Source organism: Neopsephotus bourkii, unplaced genomic scaffold, assembly GCF_033783945.1.
Source record: "Neopsephotus bourkii isolate Nb327-2 ecotype Australia unplaced genomic scaffold, CSIRO-AGI_Nbou_v1 NB_1154, whole genome shotgun sequence".
NCBI lineage: Eukaryota > Metazoa > Chordata > Aves > Psittaciformes > Psittacidae > Neopsephotus > Neopsephotus bourkii.
Window position 1 is genome coordinate 3,279,250 of NW_026901640.1, and position 14,450 is coordinate 3,293,699.

Below are 14,450 nucleotides of genomic sequence, written 5' to 3' on the forward strand. Positions count from 1 at the left end.
TAGATACTCTCTTTGTACTTACTCAGCATTATTTCAGAGGACAGTAGCTGCTGCATTGTCTTCAAATTCATGGTTCTTAGGCACAGAAACAGCCAGCAGCCTATAAACTGATGACTGATTAGAAACTGAATGACCTAACTGATGACTTGAGGCTGAAGTTTGATGATTCTGGAGAAGAAATTAACCATAGTCTTTGCTATTTCTGGTCATTACCTGTTCCCACAGAACACTGAGAATGTTTGGGTGCTAATTTTTCTGTTCAGCTGTATTGCAGCAAAGATAAACTGATAGAGACTGACCTTAACAAATGTGCATATTACTACAATAGTAACATATATTGTGTCAATTATGCTGCATTAATTTATACACCCTGAGGGCTTCTATCAATAAATCTCATAGTTTAAATTTAAAATGCAAAATAATCTGTCTTTACAACCTTCTGAACTTCTGCCACAGTTTATGGGCAGGGAAGTAAAATAGAGTAAGTCAGTTATTAAGCTGGAAATGGAACTCAGAAGCCATAATCTGGTTTTCAGATGCTCTAAACTCTACCATCCTCTGCATACATTTGCATTGCCATTAAAATAAATAAACAAATAAGCTAGATGTATTAGAAAACAAACAGAGCTGAAGAATCAATGGCATGAGCTATTGCTAAAATCTTGGGCTTCATCCAAAAAGTATGGTATTTGTTACAAGTAGCCTTAGTTAGCCAGTTGCTGCCTACTCCACAGCAAACAGTTGCCATAATCTTGCAGTTTTCTACAGGAATTATGTATTCCATGCAGCACTCCTCTAATGATGTTTACAGCATGCCTACCCAGAATGAACTCTGCTGTACAATGTCATGCTAATAATGTCATTACCTCTAAGAGAATGGAATTACAGAGAACATTTCAACACCAATGGTGTGTTTTGGAGAATAGCTGGCAAGTTTCTGTTTCAGAGATGAGGAAAGAACTGTGTCTATTTCTCAGCTAGGAGACATTTCATTTTCCTATTGCTCCTATGGTGGATGCTCCCAGGTAGAGCAATACCTAAAGCTGAGTCCTGTCTTTGTCATGCATTTTGAAAGGATCCCTTCTTTCCCTTTCATGTTTTAATGTGACTTTCTTGCTATTATTTCCATGGCAGTAATCACCATCTCCATGCTACTAATCCCAGTGGAATCTCAGAGGCAAAGAGCCAAAAACACTAGGAAAACATAAGAGTGAGCAGCTATCAGCTCCATTGCTGCCCAGAGAAGAATGAACAGAGCACAAATGTGGTTGCTGTTTTCAGTCTCTGAGGTAGCCTTGCTCTGCGAATTGAGTTCACCAAACTAGTGTGGACCACACAGTTCTTTTAAACCTGACCTGGTTTCTTTTGTATAGTTCTTAATAAGTCCTGCCCTACTGTACCCACAGGGAAGATAAAAGATGCAAACTAACCCTAGGACTTCTTCTACTTGATTGTGATCCATTACCTGTAATACTCATTCTGCAAAGCAGAGCAAAGCAGTTGTTTCAGTTCCTAATTTCCATTTGTTTGGTGGCAGGCAGTTATTCCAGTCTGCATGGTGACTGTGGCTGGCTGCCTCAATGAACTGCAATTAGAGCCAGGGAGCTGAGAAAGCAGTGTTTAAATTACAGTCAAATTAGAAGGTATGCACATGATCATTATTATGATTTCAAATGCATGCATCCAGAAGGATGGCAGGTCAGCAAGAGCAGGCTGGACTATACAGTGAAGCAGAAACTTTCCAAGACAGTACCAGAACACAGCTGAATCACTGCCCTGATGCCCCAAAAGGCGATAGCTCTGGGAATTCTAAGCTTATTGTCCCTCTCTGCTCATGTGTATCAAGTATAGTTTTTTAAATACATCTTTTAAATGAAAAGAATCTGCATTAATTTCCAAGGACATTTTCAGCCCAAAGCCTTTAAATGTAACTGAATTTAGTCAGATTAGTTTTCAAACTAATGAAGTTTGAGACACTCAGATTGCCTTTCTTGCAGTACAGCAGTGACAGAGCCTGCTTTCTCATGACCTTTTCTGTCTGTTCTTCCCATCTTGCTCCCTAACAAGTGTCTTGTTGTGCTCAAGATATACACGTCCCATTTCCAGGAAAACAATCAATCAGTTAAACACTGACCTGTCACTGTTGAAATGGCAAGTCTGGTTTAGTGTGTTGCTTAAAGGAATTACTCACAGATCACAGCACATTGCTGAAAACAAATGAGAATCATCACCTGCCAATATCTAGGTGTCAAGAAAATTAGGTCAACACATCTCAACCCTAGCCAGTAAAACTGGCACTCGTTAAAAGTGGAGACAAGTTTTGGGTGGCTGTGCAAACACAGATGGTCTGCTGTTATTTATAGTGGATGCTGTACCTGTCCTGCTGAAAAGACTGTATATGGAGGGCTGAAGGGCAGGAATCTTTCAGCAGCCTCCTCAGTCACTCGCATGGCACAAAGAAACCTGAGCTCTGTTAGTAAATTTAGGAACTCAGAAAGACAGAACAAGTTCCTCCCAAGGTAAGTTGTAAGGAAAAGTATCCTAAAATAGCAGGCACCTCTAGTAGAATGGCAGATCTGTATAAATTGTATGTGTTAAGGTGGAAAATGTACCCCTCATTCATAAGTGGTAATTTCTGAAAAGGAATTTACTGTTTTTAACAATACATAAAATTATTTCATCCAAGTCCCAAACTCTTCTAGAATCTGAGTTATCTGAATCCTCCAAGTGTATTATCTTAACATGACAAAAGAATCCCAAACCATCCTTTTTATTTTCTTTTTAATAATACTTCATTAATTGACTTACCTTTTTAATGAAGTTTTGCATTAGTGCTGCCAACTTCAAGGGAACCAGCAGCTGATTGTGAGAAGTAACAGCTGAGGAAATGTAAAGAGAAAATTAAGTGTGTGTAATGGAAATACTGGATGGAGAATCAGGATTACACAGTGATCCAATAACATCTTCAAAACCATGCTTGTGTATCTATTAAATATATGCAGAATGCAATCTAATGTATTCAACTGAAAAACAAACAGCATAAAGAAGTGTTTGCATGGAAGTGTGCAAGGTATTTGTATATTAATGGCAAGAAGATGAAGACTCTGGGAATCATGGCCTACATCTTGTACGTTTAGGGACAGAATTATGTGATGACATTTGTTGTTCCAAACCCCCAGAGAGCTGATATTCAACTGTAATTTCCAGCATTTTTTTACCAAGAGAAATTAAGTTACCAGAGTCTGAAACACTGAAACTGCACCAGATGCTTACAGTTCAGTTCTGATCCTTTCCTCAATTCCCAGTAGAGGAAAGGTGTTGCAGTAACAGAAGATGTGATGGATCCCTGTTTTCAGTATCAGCCTCCTTGGGAGGCACTTCATCAAGTAGGCACTTCTCTCAGTTGTTTTCAAATCCTCTGTTCCTAAACACTGATGCCATTAGTTATGGTTTAAAATGATAAACAAGGGGTCATCTTCAGCTCAGTTCTAGAAAAGAGCAGCAAACTTCTTCCTTTATTTCTTCAGCCTCAGGGCAGGCAAAGTTCAGCAGGAAATAAAAGCTTGGTAAACTTTTATGTTTTGCAGTTTTTAATCCAAGAGCAAAATGTGAAAAGGAAATCAATAATTCAGATAGAAAGCTACTTGCTATAAATAATGAACTTAAGTAAATCTGTTCTCTAATTAACCAACATATTTCACTAATGGCAGGGAGATTACAAAGGTGGATGGACTTAAATAACGACAACAGGAATTCATCATAAAATGGAGAACTTGCAATCATTTAGATTTGCTTTACTTTTGCAACTCACAATTTCCTGATTGGAAAGGACCCATTTCATTGTCTTTTCCTGGTGTTATTGTCTGTATAACACTCACCCTCAGCAACAAAGACTTAATAAACTCTGCACTGGAATTACTGATACTGCTCTCACCTCAGTGGTCAAATATGTATGAATTTTTAAAGGAAATTAGGGGAGTTGTCATAATTGCTCTGGTTTTTGGACTAATCATTTTCCCAGGCAGTTGCCAATACATAACACCTCAAAGGAAATGATGGGGCACAAAAGCAAACTGCAGCGTGCACTCACTGACATAATACAGCACAGCTCATGATACGTGAAAATTCTTCCACACTACTGTCAGGAAATCAATATCTGTCCAGAAAGCATGAAATATTGAAGCTTTGATCTTTACATGAAGAGCTCCTTTGGCAAAGTGGTTACAATGATCTAGCTGTAATTGGTGAAGAATATGCAAGAGGATGTGCCTGCAAAATGATGTGTTTGGGGCATTCCAGCTAAGCCCAGAGGAGGAATTTTGCCTCTGTGAAATAAATTGACTTCTTTGAAATGTGCATTGATGTTCTGGTAATGGATAATTTTCAGTCACACGTAATTCTTAGCTAATGGTGTCTTTGTAGTGCTGCAAATATTGATGTAAGTCCCAAGAACCACAGGAAAAACTCAATAATTGTAATCTTTCTGTCTAGGTTGGTCTCTTGAACAGACCAAAAATACTTGCCCTGTTGACAGACTTCTACAAAAGAAGCCCACTGAGTGCTCAGGGGGGATTCTCTAACCCAAGACAGTGTAAGTACATGGGATCTTCCAACTCTGGTTAAAACATGAGGAGGTCACATGAGATTGCAGAGTTAATGTATGTTTCATAAGTGTTACCAGAAGTGAACAGAGCCTAAAAAAGGATCCAAATGACTGCTGTGACCTATACACCATAATTTACAACCGTGTTTTGCAAACTGTGATGTAAATGTGTGTTCAGAAATACTTCAGCATCCAGAACTTTTCCTTACCAAATTCTGGAGTACTTTTTAGGACTAGGAGTAAGGAAGGAGTTCTTTTCCTGAAACAGTTCTTCTTTCTTACTGGGCAGTGAATTTTGTGCTTACTCTAAAATTGTTCCAGGAACATGGAAAGATAACCACAGAGAATAATCTACATGAAAATAGAATGGTTTTAAGCTATTGGACATTAATTAACTGCTAAGATCAAGTACAAGGCAAATTACAGCTTTCCTTCTTAGCATGGAGAATTAGGAAATATTTCTTTCAAAAGCAATATGGTGTAATACACAGTTACAAGTGCAGATCTCTGTAGGCAAAGACATTCAGAAGCTCTGTGTTTCTGAGACATATGTTTGCAGAAGGTACTTTCTGATAGTTTCTTTTCCCTTGGGAATACCTTTTTCTTCAGTTTGCCTTACACAGTACTAGAGAACATAATCCCAATGTGAACTATCAGCTTACCAATGTATTTTCTATTCTAGGGCCAGTACTAGAGCTGCAAGAGATTAAGCCTGCACATTTATGGGGAGGCTTTGATGACCAGGAGGTTTGTGAGGAACTCAGTGAAAAGTTAGTCTTGTCTCAAACTGAGAGAGAGATTTTAGCTGGACCTGTAGCTGACAATAGACAGGGCAGCAATGTAGTGAGAACTAGTGTCACAGAAGGTCTTTCTGAACAAAAGGGCACGAGTGAAGCTGAGACTGGAGGAATTCCTAAGGGAGAAAACCAAGCAGCAGAATCAAATGATGCTGAAGTGAGAGAGGAAGGTGGGGATGCTGTGTCAGAGCTGGAAAGCACTGATTTGGAAGTTAGAGACTTGGATGGAGATACCATAGTTAGTGGGAAATCCAGTTTCCATGAAGACATACAAACTGAGGAGCAAACTGAGTCTGTAAGTGCATTCAGTCAGGAGGAAGTTCTCCCTGAATCAGCCTCCACTGAATACAGTCTCAGTAGAGATGGAGAACCTGGATCTGAAAATCAAGTGGAGGAAGAGGAATTTAGCCTGGGAAGAGAGCGTGATACAGAAAAAAATGGGGAAGGAGGTTATCCTGTCTCAGACAGAGAACCTGGCTCAGAAGGGCAAGTCAGTCAGGAAGAGGAGAACTGGACTGCAGAGACAACCAACACAACTTCAGAACCAACACCTGAAGCTACAGCCATGACCTCAGAAGACAGAGCTCTGGCAGACACAGATGTCATTGATTCAAAAGAGGATGCTCCAGTTGCAGAGGTTGTGAAAGAAATCCCTGCAAGAAAAGAGAGTGTTTCTGAGCAGCATGGCAGCCAGACTGGCCAACAGGCAAGGCTGCAGGATGGGAACCTTCTCCAAGACCAGGGTGAAGGTAAAGCATTCTCTTTTGTTCTGGCAGACCTTGATCTTTTTCAGCGTACACATCGACTGGTTTAACTATAGGTGTGTTTTTAATCCTTTTCAAAACTATCCTAGTGGCAGGTGAGTCACTGCTGGTGATCTGTATTCAAGGCACTGAGCAGCCACTTAATTCAAGTATGGACTTTCTGAAGCAGAAACATTTTTATAATAAGGAGAAACTTCATGTTCTGTTTCACTCTGTAATATAAGAATGTATGTAATATAAGTATAGTAAGACAGGAGCCTGAGCATGTTAAACCTAGAAGATTTCTCTTTAAAATTGCAGGTCCAGCACCCACAGACAGACAGGATTCTCTAGCTGAAGACAGCCAGGATGTTGAAGTGCCATGGTCAGGTAACTGCTCATGTCAGCCCTTTTCATCCACTTTAGAAGCTATAGCTTGGATATGTGTATGTAAAGGCTTTTACAAAAGCTGTGTCTTGTGTCTTTTTTAAAAGCTTGTGTATATTTTGTCTTTCATCAGGTGACTTTCTGACTCGTGACCTAAGCTCTAGGTTTAGCAGCTGTGGAGAGAGAATTCCAGAGGACTGGAAGTGTGAGGACACTAGATTTGCAGGTATTTGGTCACAAAGCTGTGTGTTCACTTGGGCACATAGTGGCTGGCAGTGTTGGCAGACATGCCAGTACTGCTGTGAGCTCAAAGTCTGGCAAGAATACAAGCACTGAAGCTGACTTCAAGGTAAGAGCAGTGTAGGCTTTGTCTCAGAGAGCCACTTGCTGCGTAACAGTAATTTCAGCTCAGCTGTATTCAGGATTTGACCTTGTTCTATGATAGCATCCATAGACTAAAGAGATACTATTAGGAAAATATAAGCAGATTAAGGCCTTTAGTCAGCGTGGAGTCAGTCTGTACTCAGCTATAATTTCACCGGATAGGAAATGCAGGATTTAGGACTGAGTTGCTATCTGCCACGTGGCCAGCTTTAGGGCAACATTTGGCTGCCTGTGACACACTGTGCTTTCTGCCTTTCAGACTTACATCCCATCATGGCAGAGATTCAGAACCATTGGGCTTCTCGTACTAGGAGTGCCTTTGATGAAAGCAGCCTCAACCTGCCACAGTTTGTACAGCTCATGGAGATATTTGTTGGTAAAGAGGTTTCTCTGCCTGCTGTGAAGAGGCTTATTGGCTTCATCAAAAGAGAATACAAACAGACAGAAGAAGAAAAAAGGAAACAACTAGAAAAAGTAAATATTGCTATGTTTTGCTGAGCCCGTGTCCAAACAAAAATCAAGTAAATGCCTACAGACACTTACAAAGTCAACTTTTAATCTCATGCTGGCAGAGCTATTCGCTTGCAGCCTTGCATTCTCTATTTCAAGAGACCTTTTACTCCTTTGTTTTCATATGGATCCTCCCTCTCTAGCCCATAGCTCTAGAAGTGATGACAGACTCATCCTGTAAGAGGTTGTCTGTCTGTTCTAGAGCCTCAGTGACACAGCAGGTTGATAGTTAATTGTGAAAGAGCTCAAAACATTCCATTTTGCTTATTCACCTTTGTAATAGCCAAGAACCTGATCTCTGACCTACTGCACTGGCATGTGCATATGAGGTTTGGTGAAGACTGTAAAACAAGTGTGTTTGGTTTTGCTATGTGCATGGCTGTATGTGAATGTGCACATGCTTCTTTGTGTTTAAGTTTCAGGGTGCTCTTGCCATGTGTTGAAAAATACATTCCCTTTCACCAATATCCTCATGCGCAGCATTTGGGTGCCCCATATCGCTTCAGAGTATAGATATACTTCATGGTGGGTCTGTCCATAGTAGTCTCTCTAGCTCAGAGAGGCTCAGACCTCAGACCTGTTTCTAGTTTTCCTCTGTGCTGCTGACCTAATTTGGATGAGATATTGGATCTGACGGCTCTACTGTCCTCACGCTGAGCACAACACACACTGCCAGTATTTTGGCCTTTGAGAGAATTCCATCCCAGCCATTTATCACTGTATGCTGTGCAAAGATAGTTTAAAGGACAAATTGTACATTCATTTGCTTGGAGCCCACACACTTCAGGGCAGCACCAGCAAAATAACAATGTACAGATACACAAACTGTCACATCTTTGGGTGTTAGTAACAAGGCTGTGGTTAGTTCTTCCTGAGAAGACATTTGTATTCTGGGAAACCTGCACTTACCTGAGTTGATCTCACTTTAGATCCAGCACAGGCTTCATTTGTTCACTGTGAAATAACACTCTGCAGTGATGATTCTGCCTGGTAGAACTGAACTGTTGGCTGTGTTTTGTGTTCCCAAGCATCTCTCAGGTTAAAGGCTCATCTCCGGGTCTGAGCTGTGTATGTACAGATAGGAATGATGTGATTGTCATACCACTGCATTTTCCATTCTTGGGTAAACACTGAGCATCAGTGTCCAGGAGTCACTACAGATCAAGCTGCTCCTCTCTCTTGTAGGTTCACCACAGCTCTCGCCTGGCCCAGCGGACCCTGCTTTTGGAGGCACTATTTGAAAAGTGGAACAGCACTGCATCTGGGTTTCTGGACCTGGAGGAGGTGGAGGCTGTTCTGAGCACCTTCAAAGAAGGGATGGAAAAAGAGAACTTGAGGAAAGGTAAAGAGACAGCTGTGCTCTGAGAAAGCACTGTCAACACAGTAGGCTTAAACCATTCAACAACAGTGCTAATGAAGTTGTTGGCAAGCACCAGTCACTTTTTGTTTTTGCAAGCAGTCATAAGCATACACGGTATGATGTGTAAAATGAAATGGAACAGTTATCCAGAGCGACTTGTTAATGCATAGCTCCATCCCCTCCTCCTGGGCAAGACTCCTCTGCAACAGATTCCCACTCAGAGAGGCAGCCCAATGCTTCCCTGACATAGTGATGTGTTGAAAAATCATTTCAGCCTTAACATGCAATGTACACTTGTGTTGTGGCAGTGAAAAATACAGGTAAAACCTGAGACATGTTTGCACTTCTCATCCAGCTCATCTGAGCTATCCAGCTATTTTTATAGATAGATTTTACTGTGCTATCTGCAGCAATGTATCTCATAGGAAAGAACAACAGCTTTCCTTATGAGTCTCAAATAGCCTTTAGTAATCCACACTTGCACAGTGCTCATGAATTAGATAGCAGCTTTGAGTCTCACTTCTCTGTTGGTTCCTTTCTCTGACTAAACTTAGCAAATTTGGTCATTGACAGAATAGAGCTGGGTCAGACAGAAGTGCTGCAGGTTCACCTGGACCTGTCTGGCAGCCTCATACATATTAATATGTGGGCATTAGATGCTCTGAAATACTGTATTAGCAATTAGGAACAGGTCTGCATGCTTGCTTGGCTGGAGAGGACTGGTTTATTCATCTCCATGCTCATCTTCATGGTAGTAAAAATGGCTCATTTTGGCAACCACCAAACCCTCTTTATCCTTTAGCTCACTTGAGGCAGCTGGTGGGGTGGGAGCACACCAGTGTGCTCCAGTTCATAGTCTCCAGGCTGCACAGCCACAGAAGAAACTGCAGGTCACAGCTCTCTTGTATTCAAAGCATGCCAGAATGTACTGAAATATGGAAGGACACAGTCCCTTCCATGAAGGGCTCATAAACTAAAGGACAAATAAATAGCAAGATAGCATAGCAAAATCAATACTACCTACAAGCAACATAAAATACTCCTAGCAGCTTCAACCTAATCTTCTAAAGCCACTGTGGAACAAGCAGGTTTGGGGGAATGGGCCAGACATTGAACACCTCCTGGATGAAAACACAGAGTGACAAGTGGGTGGAATGATTTGATTTTCCTTGTAAGTGAAAAGTGAACACTGCAGATAGGATGTAGAGAATAATTCATTATGCTATGGCTCAGTAATAAAAGAACTGATCATGCCACGTTCAACTTCATGTGCGTTTCTTTCTTCATCTCTTTCTTCAAAGAGAGGAGAAAGTGGAGGTGTAAATCCGTGTTTATGCCATCAAACAATTCTCCATCCTAGTTCTGTCAGAAAGCCAGAAATGAAATGAAAAACGCTGAATGTTCTGTAGCTGATGGGCAGGATAAGGCAGCATTAACAGTCAGCTCCACCGTGGCTGGGGCTGGTTAGCACTTGCTAATTCTACAGCTAAAGTCAGTGATCAAATACCTCCTGACTTCTAGGGGGGAAGGAGGAGGCTCTCAGCTACCATAAACATCTGTGTCTTAATGCACTGGGAGGCAACCAGAGCAGCTCCCTGCCTGTTCCTGTGCATCATGAATCAAAGCATTTTCTATTACACTGCTCCTTATAGCCCACTGTATTGATCAGAAAATACTCTCTTGTTTAGCAGCAAAGTCACACTTCGACATATATATCTTTGCTTGCCTAGTTTGCTAGTTGGAAGCAGCTTGACAAATCACTCTCCTTCCTTTTCTTCTTCGAGTCCAACAGGATTTGAAATCAGGATGCAGAAAAAATGATGGTTTTAGTCACTGCAGTGCTTAGTAGAGGCATTGCCAGAAGCAGGAGCAGGCAAGCCCAGCCCGGCTTTGGAAAATCCCAGTTTTCCAAAGCCGGGAAGCTGCCTGCAACTCCCAATGCCTGTGCAAGAGCACCCCCGTGAGCCCAGATCTGGGCTGTGGGGAGCAGCATCACTGGCCCGGAAGGATGGGTACAGGGTGCAACAGCTCTCTTAGCCTGGCTACTGATTTAAGTAACATCTGCAGAGAAGCCACAGGGTAAGTGTACATTTTCAGGCTCAGTCTGAGATGGGTTCTGTTTATCTTCAGGATCTTTGGGCAAACTGGAAGTTTGTGAACTAGAATAAGTAGATTTGGGGAAGTGATTCTGAGAATCATGATTTGACCCTTGTGGCATTCCTCATTCCCCCTTCTCCAAGCAAAAGGAAGCCACACCTTTCTTTCCATGGCACCTTTCATATTTTCCATTGACCTTTACTGTTTAGGTATGTTACAGGGGTACAGAAGGAACACAAGAGCAATGCTGCTTAAGTTTCCTTCACAGCAGGTGAGGGATCTAGAGGAAAAGGTGCATCCAGTCTGGAAGCTGGAGTTTATCTGTCATGATGACAGCTTCCATTTAGGAGATAGATGGAAGGTGGAAGAATGACAGACTGGAGCACTCCACCCAAAGCCAGTTGAGGGCTTGATTCATATTTTGCACAGGAAAGGCAAACCTTATTATTCAAATAGATTGTCCTTGTCTTATTTTCTGTTTCTTCTACCAGCAAAGAAACACCTTTGCTCCCGTTACCCACAGCTCAGCAGAGTGGGGAAGCTATCCCCAAAGGCATTCCAGACTTTCCTTGAGTTACTTGCTTCCGAGCTCAGTGGCAATGAGGATGAAGCTCTTGATAACTTGGTGGAATTTCTGAACACAAGTGTGGAACAAAGTCACACGGAGTTCTTGCAAAGCTCAGCCAGGAGGAAGTGGCTGCACAATATCCAGGATGCAGCAGAGACCAGTGGAGGAAGCATAGAGCCGGTTTACAAAGCAGTGTTTAAGGCCCTCTCCCAGGTAGGCATCCCAGGAAGCACAGGAGTTGTTTGTATTAGGATTGTGACACTGACTTCAGACCCTGGTACATATGAGTGCAAGGTGGGAAGCTGCTTTGAGTCTTGGCTTCCTTGTCCATTTCTGCACTTAGCTGCTGTTCAGGAGAGCCTATGGTTGTGCACAGAGAATCACAGGTCAGATCTGCAATACTTCTTGTCCATGGTTTGGTCCTAGGCACAGATTATAAAGGGATTATTTTTACATGAACTTTTCTCCATTAGCAGCAGGAATAAAGAAATCCATTTCCATTGCCAATGAAAACATCAAGTTGTTTTGCTTGTAACAGTGTGTCCTGGTCAGACATGGTCATAGCACAGACACATTCATGTCGTGCAATTGGTGCCTGAAATACAAAATCAGTGACCCAGACCACCACCTCAAAAAAAATGAGACAAGTGCAAAGTCCATGAAATAAGTGTAATGGCCAGTGGCTAATGTACATAACGTAATGGGAAATGTTTGGTTGCTAGGATGCAGAAGCCCATGGGGATAACAAGAAGATCAGTGCATATATTGCCCTCTTGGAAGAGAACCAGCTCACACCAGAGCAGGGCCAGATTCTCCTACACTATGTGGCTTGTACTCCTGATGATGCTCCATATGTTCTAAACCAAACACTTCACAGAGACATGAAAGGAGTAAGGTAAGAAAAGCTGCAAATACTGTTCCTTTTGTCAAAAATACTGGGAATGGGGTGTAACAACCAGGATTTGGGGTGCACACAGAACACAGAGGAAATCCCCCCAGGGACTGTTGTGTAATGATTCATTATCATATACACGCCTTATACGCTGCATGGTCTACTTAGAAGTGCTGTTTGGGATTTCACTCCTTTCCTTGGGGAGATTAGCTCACAGTCTAATAATCTCATCCTTCAGCAAATGACTCTTGCATTGGGCCTACATTTTCTTCTTTAAATATTAATTCCCTTACAGCAGTTTACATCCACAGGATATTCTCTGAGAGCAATGCCTTTCCTTCCCAGTGTTTACACCATAAACAGCTTTCATGCCTCTTCACTTCTCATTTCCAAAAGCCAAACATATTTGGCTACTTCTTTAAACGTGTTAAATGTTCTTCTAATCTATTAAATGTAACTGCTGCTTGCTTCTGTATTTCTTTTCATTACATTCATTAGCCGATGTTTTTTAAATGTCCTAAGGATGAAAAGTGCCTTATTTATTACCACTGTCTTTGGGATGCAAGTGGTGAATGTGGTATTTCTGGGTGTGCTCAGAGCAAGGCACAAACACCTTCCTTCTCTGATGCCATAAAGCAGGGAGAGATCAAAGCTGTAATATTTATTGTTTCACTAAAGGTTTTCTGCTACTTTTAAACATAAAAGTTTCTTTTCCAGCTTTGCAGCTGTTGAAGAGGGAAAGCCAATCCATGTTCCAAGAGTTCAGCTCCATGCAAATATCCACTTCTGGAACCACGACCGCCCAGTGGAGGAGAAAAAAGGTTCATTCCTGGTACTACCATTGCATGACGCTCACTGGAGAGTCTTTGGCATTCTAGGACTTGACACTCTTCGGGACCAGTGTGAGACAGACGTCTTTCTGAGCCATGAGATCAGTTTCTATCAGGTGGGCATCATCAGAAAGTGGTTTGTTAGAGACCTGCCTGCAGAAAACTGCAGGGATCACAAGAATTTGACATGTTTGTTCTGAGTAAATATAACTTATACAACTAAAACTGTGGCTCCCTTTCTATTGTGTACGGTGAAAGTGGTGTGAGCAGAACACCTTATCAATATTTTACTCCTGAGCATCTTACCTGTGATTATGAGGTGTCACTTCATTAATAACTAATTTAAGCTTCTCCTGACTAGTAAAGCCCAAAGATAGCAGCTTTTCTTTCCTGAAGCTCTGAGCTTCCCATTTCTGTTTTTTGCCATAAAGTGGCATGAAACCTTACTTTTTACATGGTGGAAGAATTACCAGCAACGGTGGTCTGGGTCTCCTTGGGATGCTCTTTAGGATCAGGCTCACTGCGATGCATGATGTGGGCAGCAGGGAGCGCAGCAAGCCAAGGTTACCAGCCGATGTGGCCGTGTCCAGTAAGAACAGCTTTGATTCGTTTAGGATGTGGCTGCTGCCTGGACACTCTGGAGCTTTAAATCATTATTCGATAAGGGACATTGTGCAGTCACTTTTCAGCTTTACAAGTTCTGATTAAAGTAACTTGTTAAAACCATATATTGCATGAGCATTTCTTCAGCTTTTTTCCCCAAACCTGATGGAACTGTCTTGCTCATTTGGAGGTTACTGCTTTCACAGGGAGTTTCTTATGCATTCAGCAAAGCCTACCACCACATCTGCACACTGGAAAATGTTCTACAGATGACTGGTACTGCTCTGGACTGGCTGTATACCAGGGCACCCAGCATCAACACTGTTACTATGTACCTGGTGGAGCCCGGCAAAGACAAGGTAGGCAGATCACCGCAGTGAAAAGCTTGTAATAGTCAGCTTTAGTGAGGAGATGCCATTTCTGGCCAATTTCCCTGTGGTTTATCTTTAATTTATCTTGATTTTCCCAGTGGTTTTAAGGTGAAGCCTGCCTGAGATTCTTGTGCCTGCCTGTGCAACAAAGGGCTAAAAGCTAGAGAGGGAAGTTTCTCCCTGTAGAGGAGGCCACTCTTCATTCTTTTCATTCTCCCATGTAAAACAGTTCAAGAGCACTGCTACTATAACCCCTTCTCCATGGGGAAAAAAAAAGAGTATTCTCCTACTTCAGTGCTCACAGC

The 14,450-nt window shown here is 41.9% G+C and overlaps 1 protein-coding gene across 1 annotated transcript in view; it reads left to right on the top strand.

Annotated features, from left to right (window-relative positions):
* The window catches only part of EFCAB5 (EF-hand calcium binding domain 5), a 31,770-nt gene that overhangs the window by 12,283 nt on the left and 5,037 nt on the right, over positions 1-14,450 (top strand). The window contains 10 exon segments of the mRNA XM_061363525.1: positions 4,492-4,591; positions 5,286-6,149; positions 6,465-6,533; positions 6,664-6,756; positions 7,174-7,388; positions 8,610-8,766; positions 11,373-11,662; positions 12,172-12,344; positions 13,059-13,287; positions 13,981-14,133. Coding sequence (XP_061219509.1) covers positions 4,492-4,591; positions 5,286-6,149; positions 6,465-6,533; positions 6,664-6,756; positions 7,174-7,388; positions 8,610-8,766; positions 11,373-11,662; positions 12,172-12,344; positions 13,059-13,287; positions 13,981-14,133 — 2,343 coding nt within the window.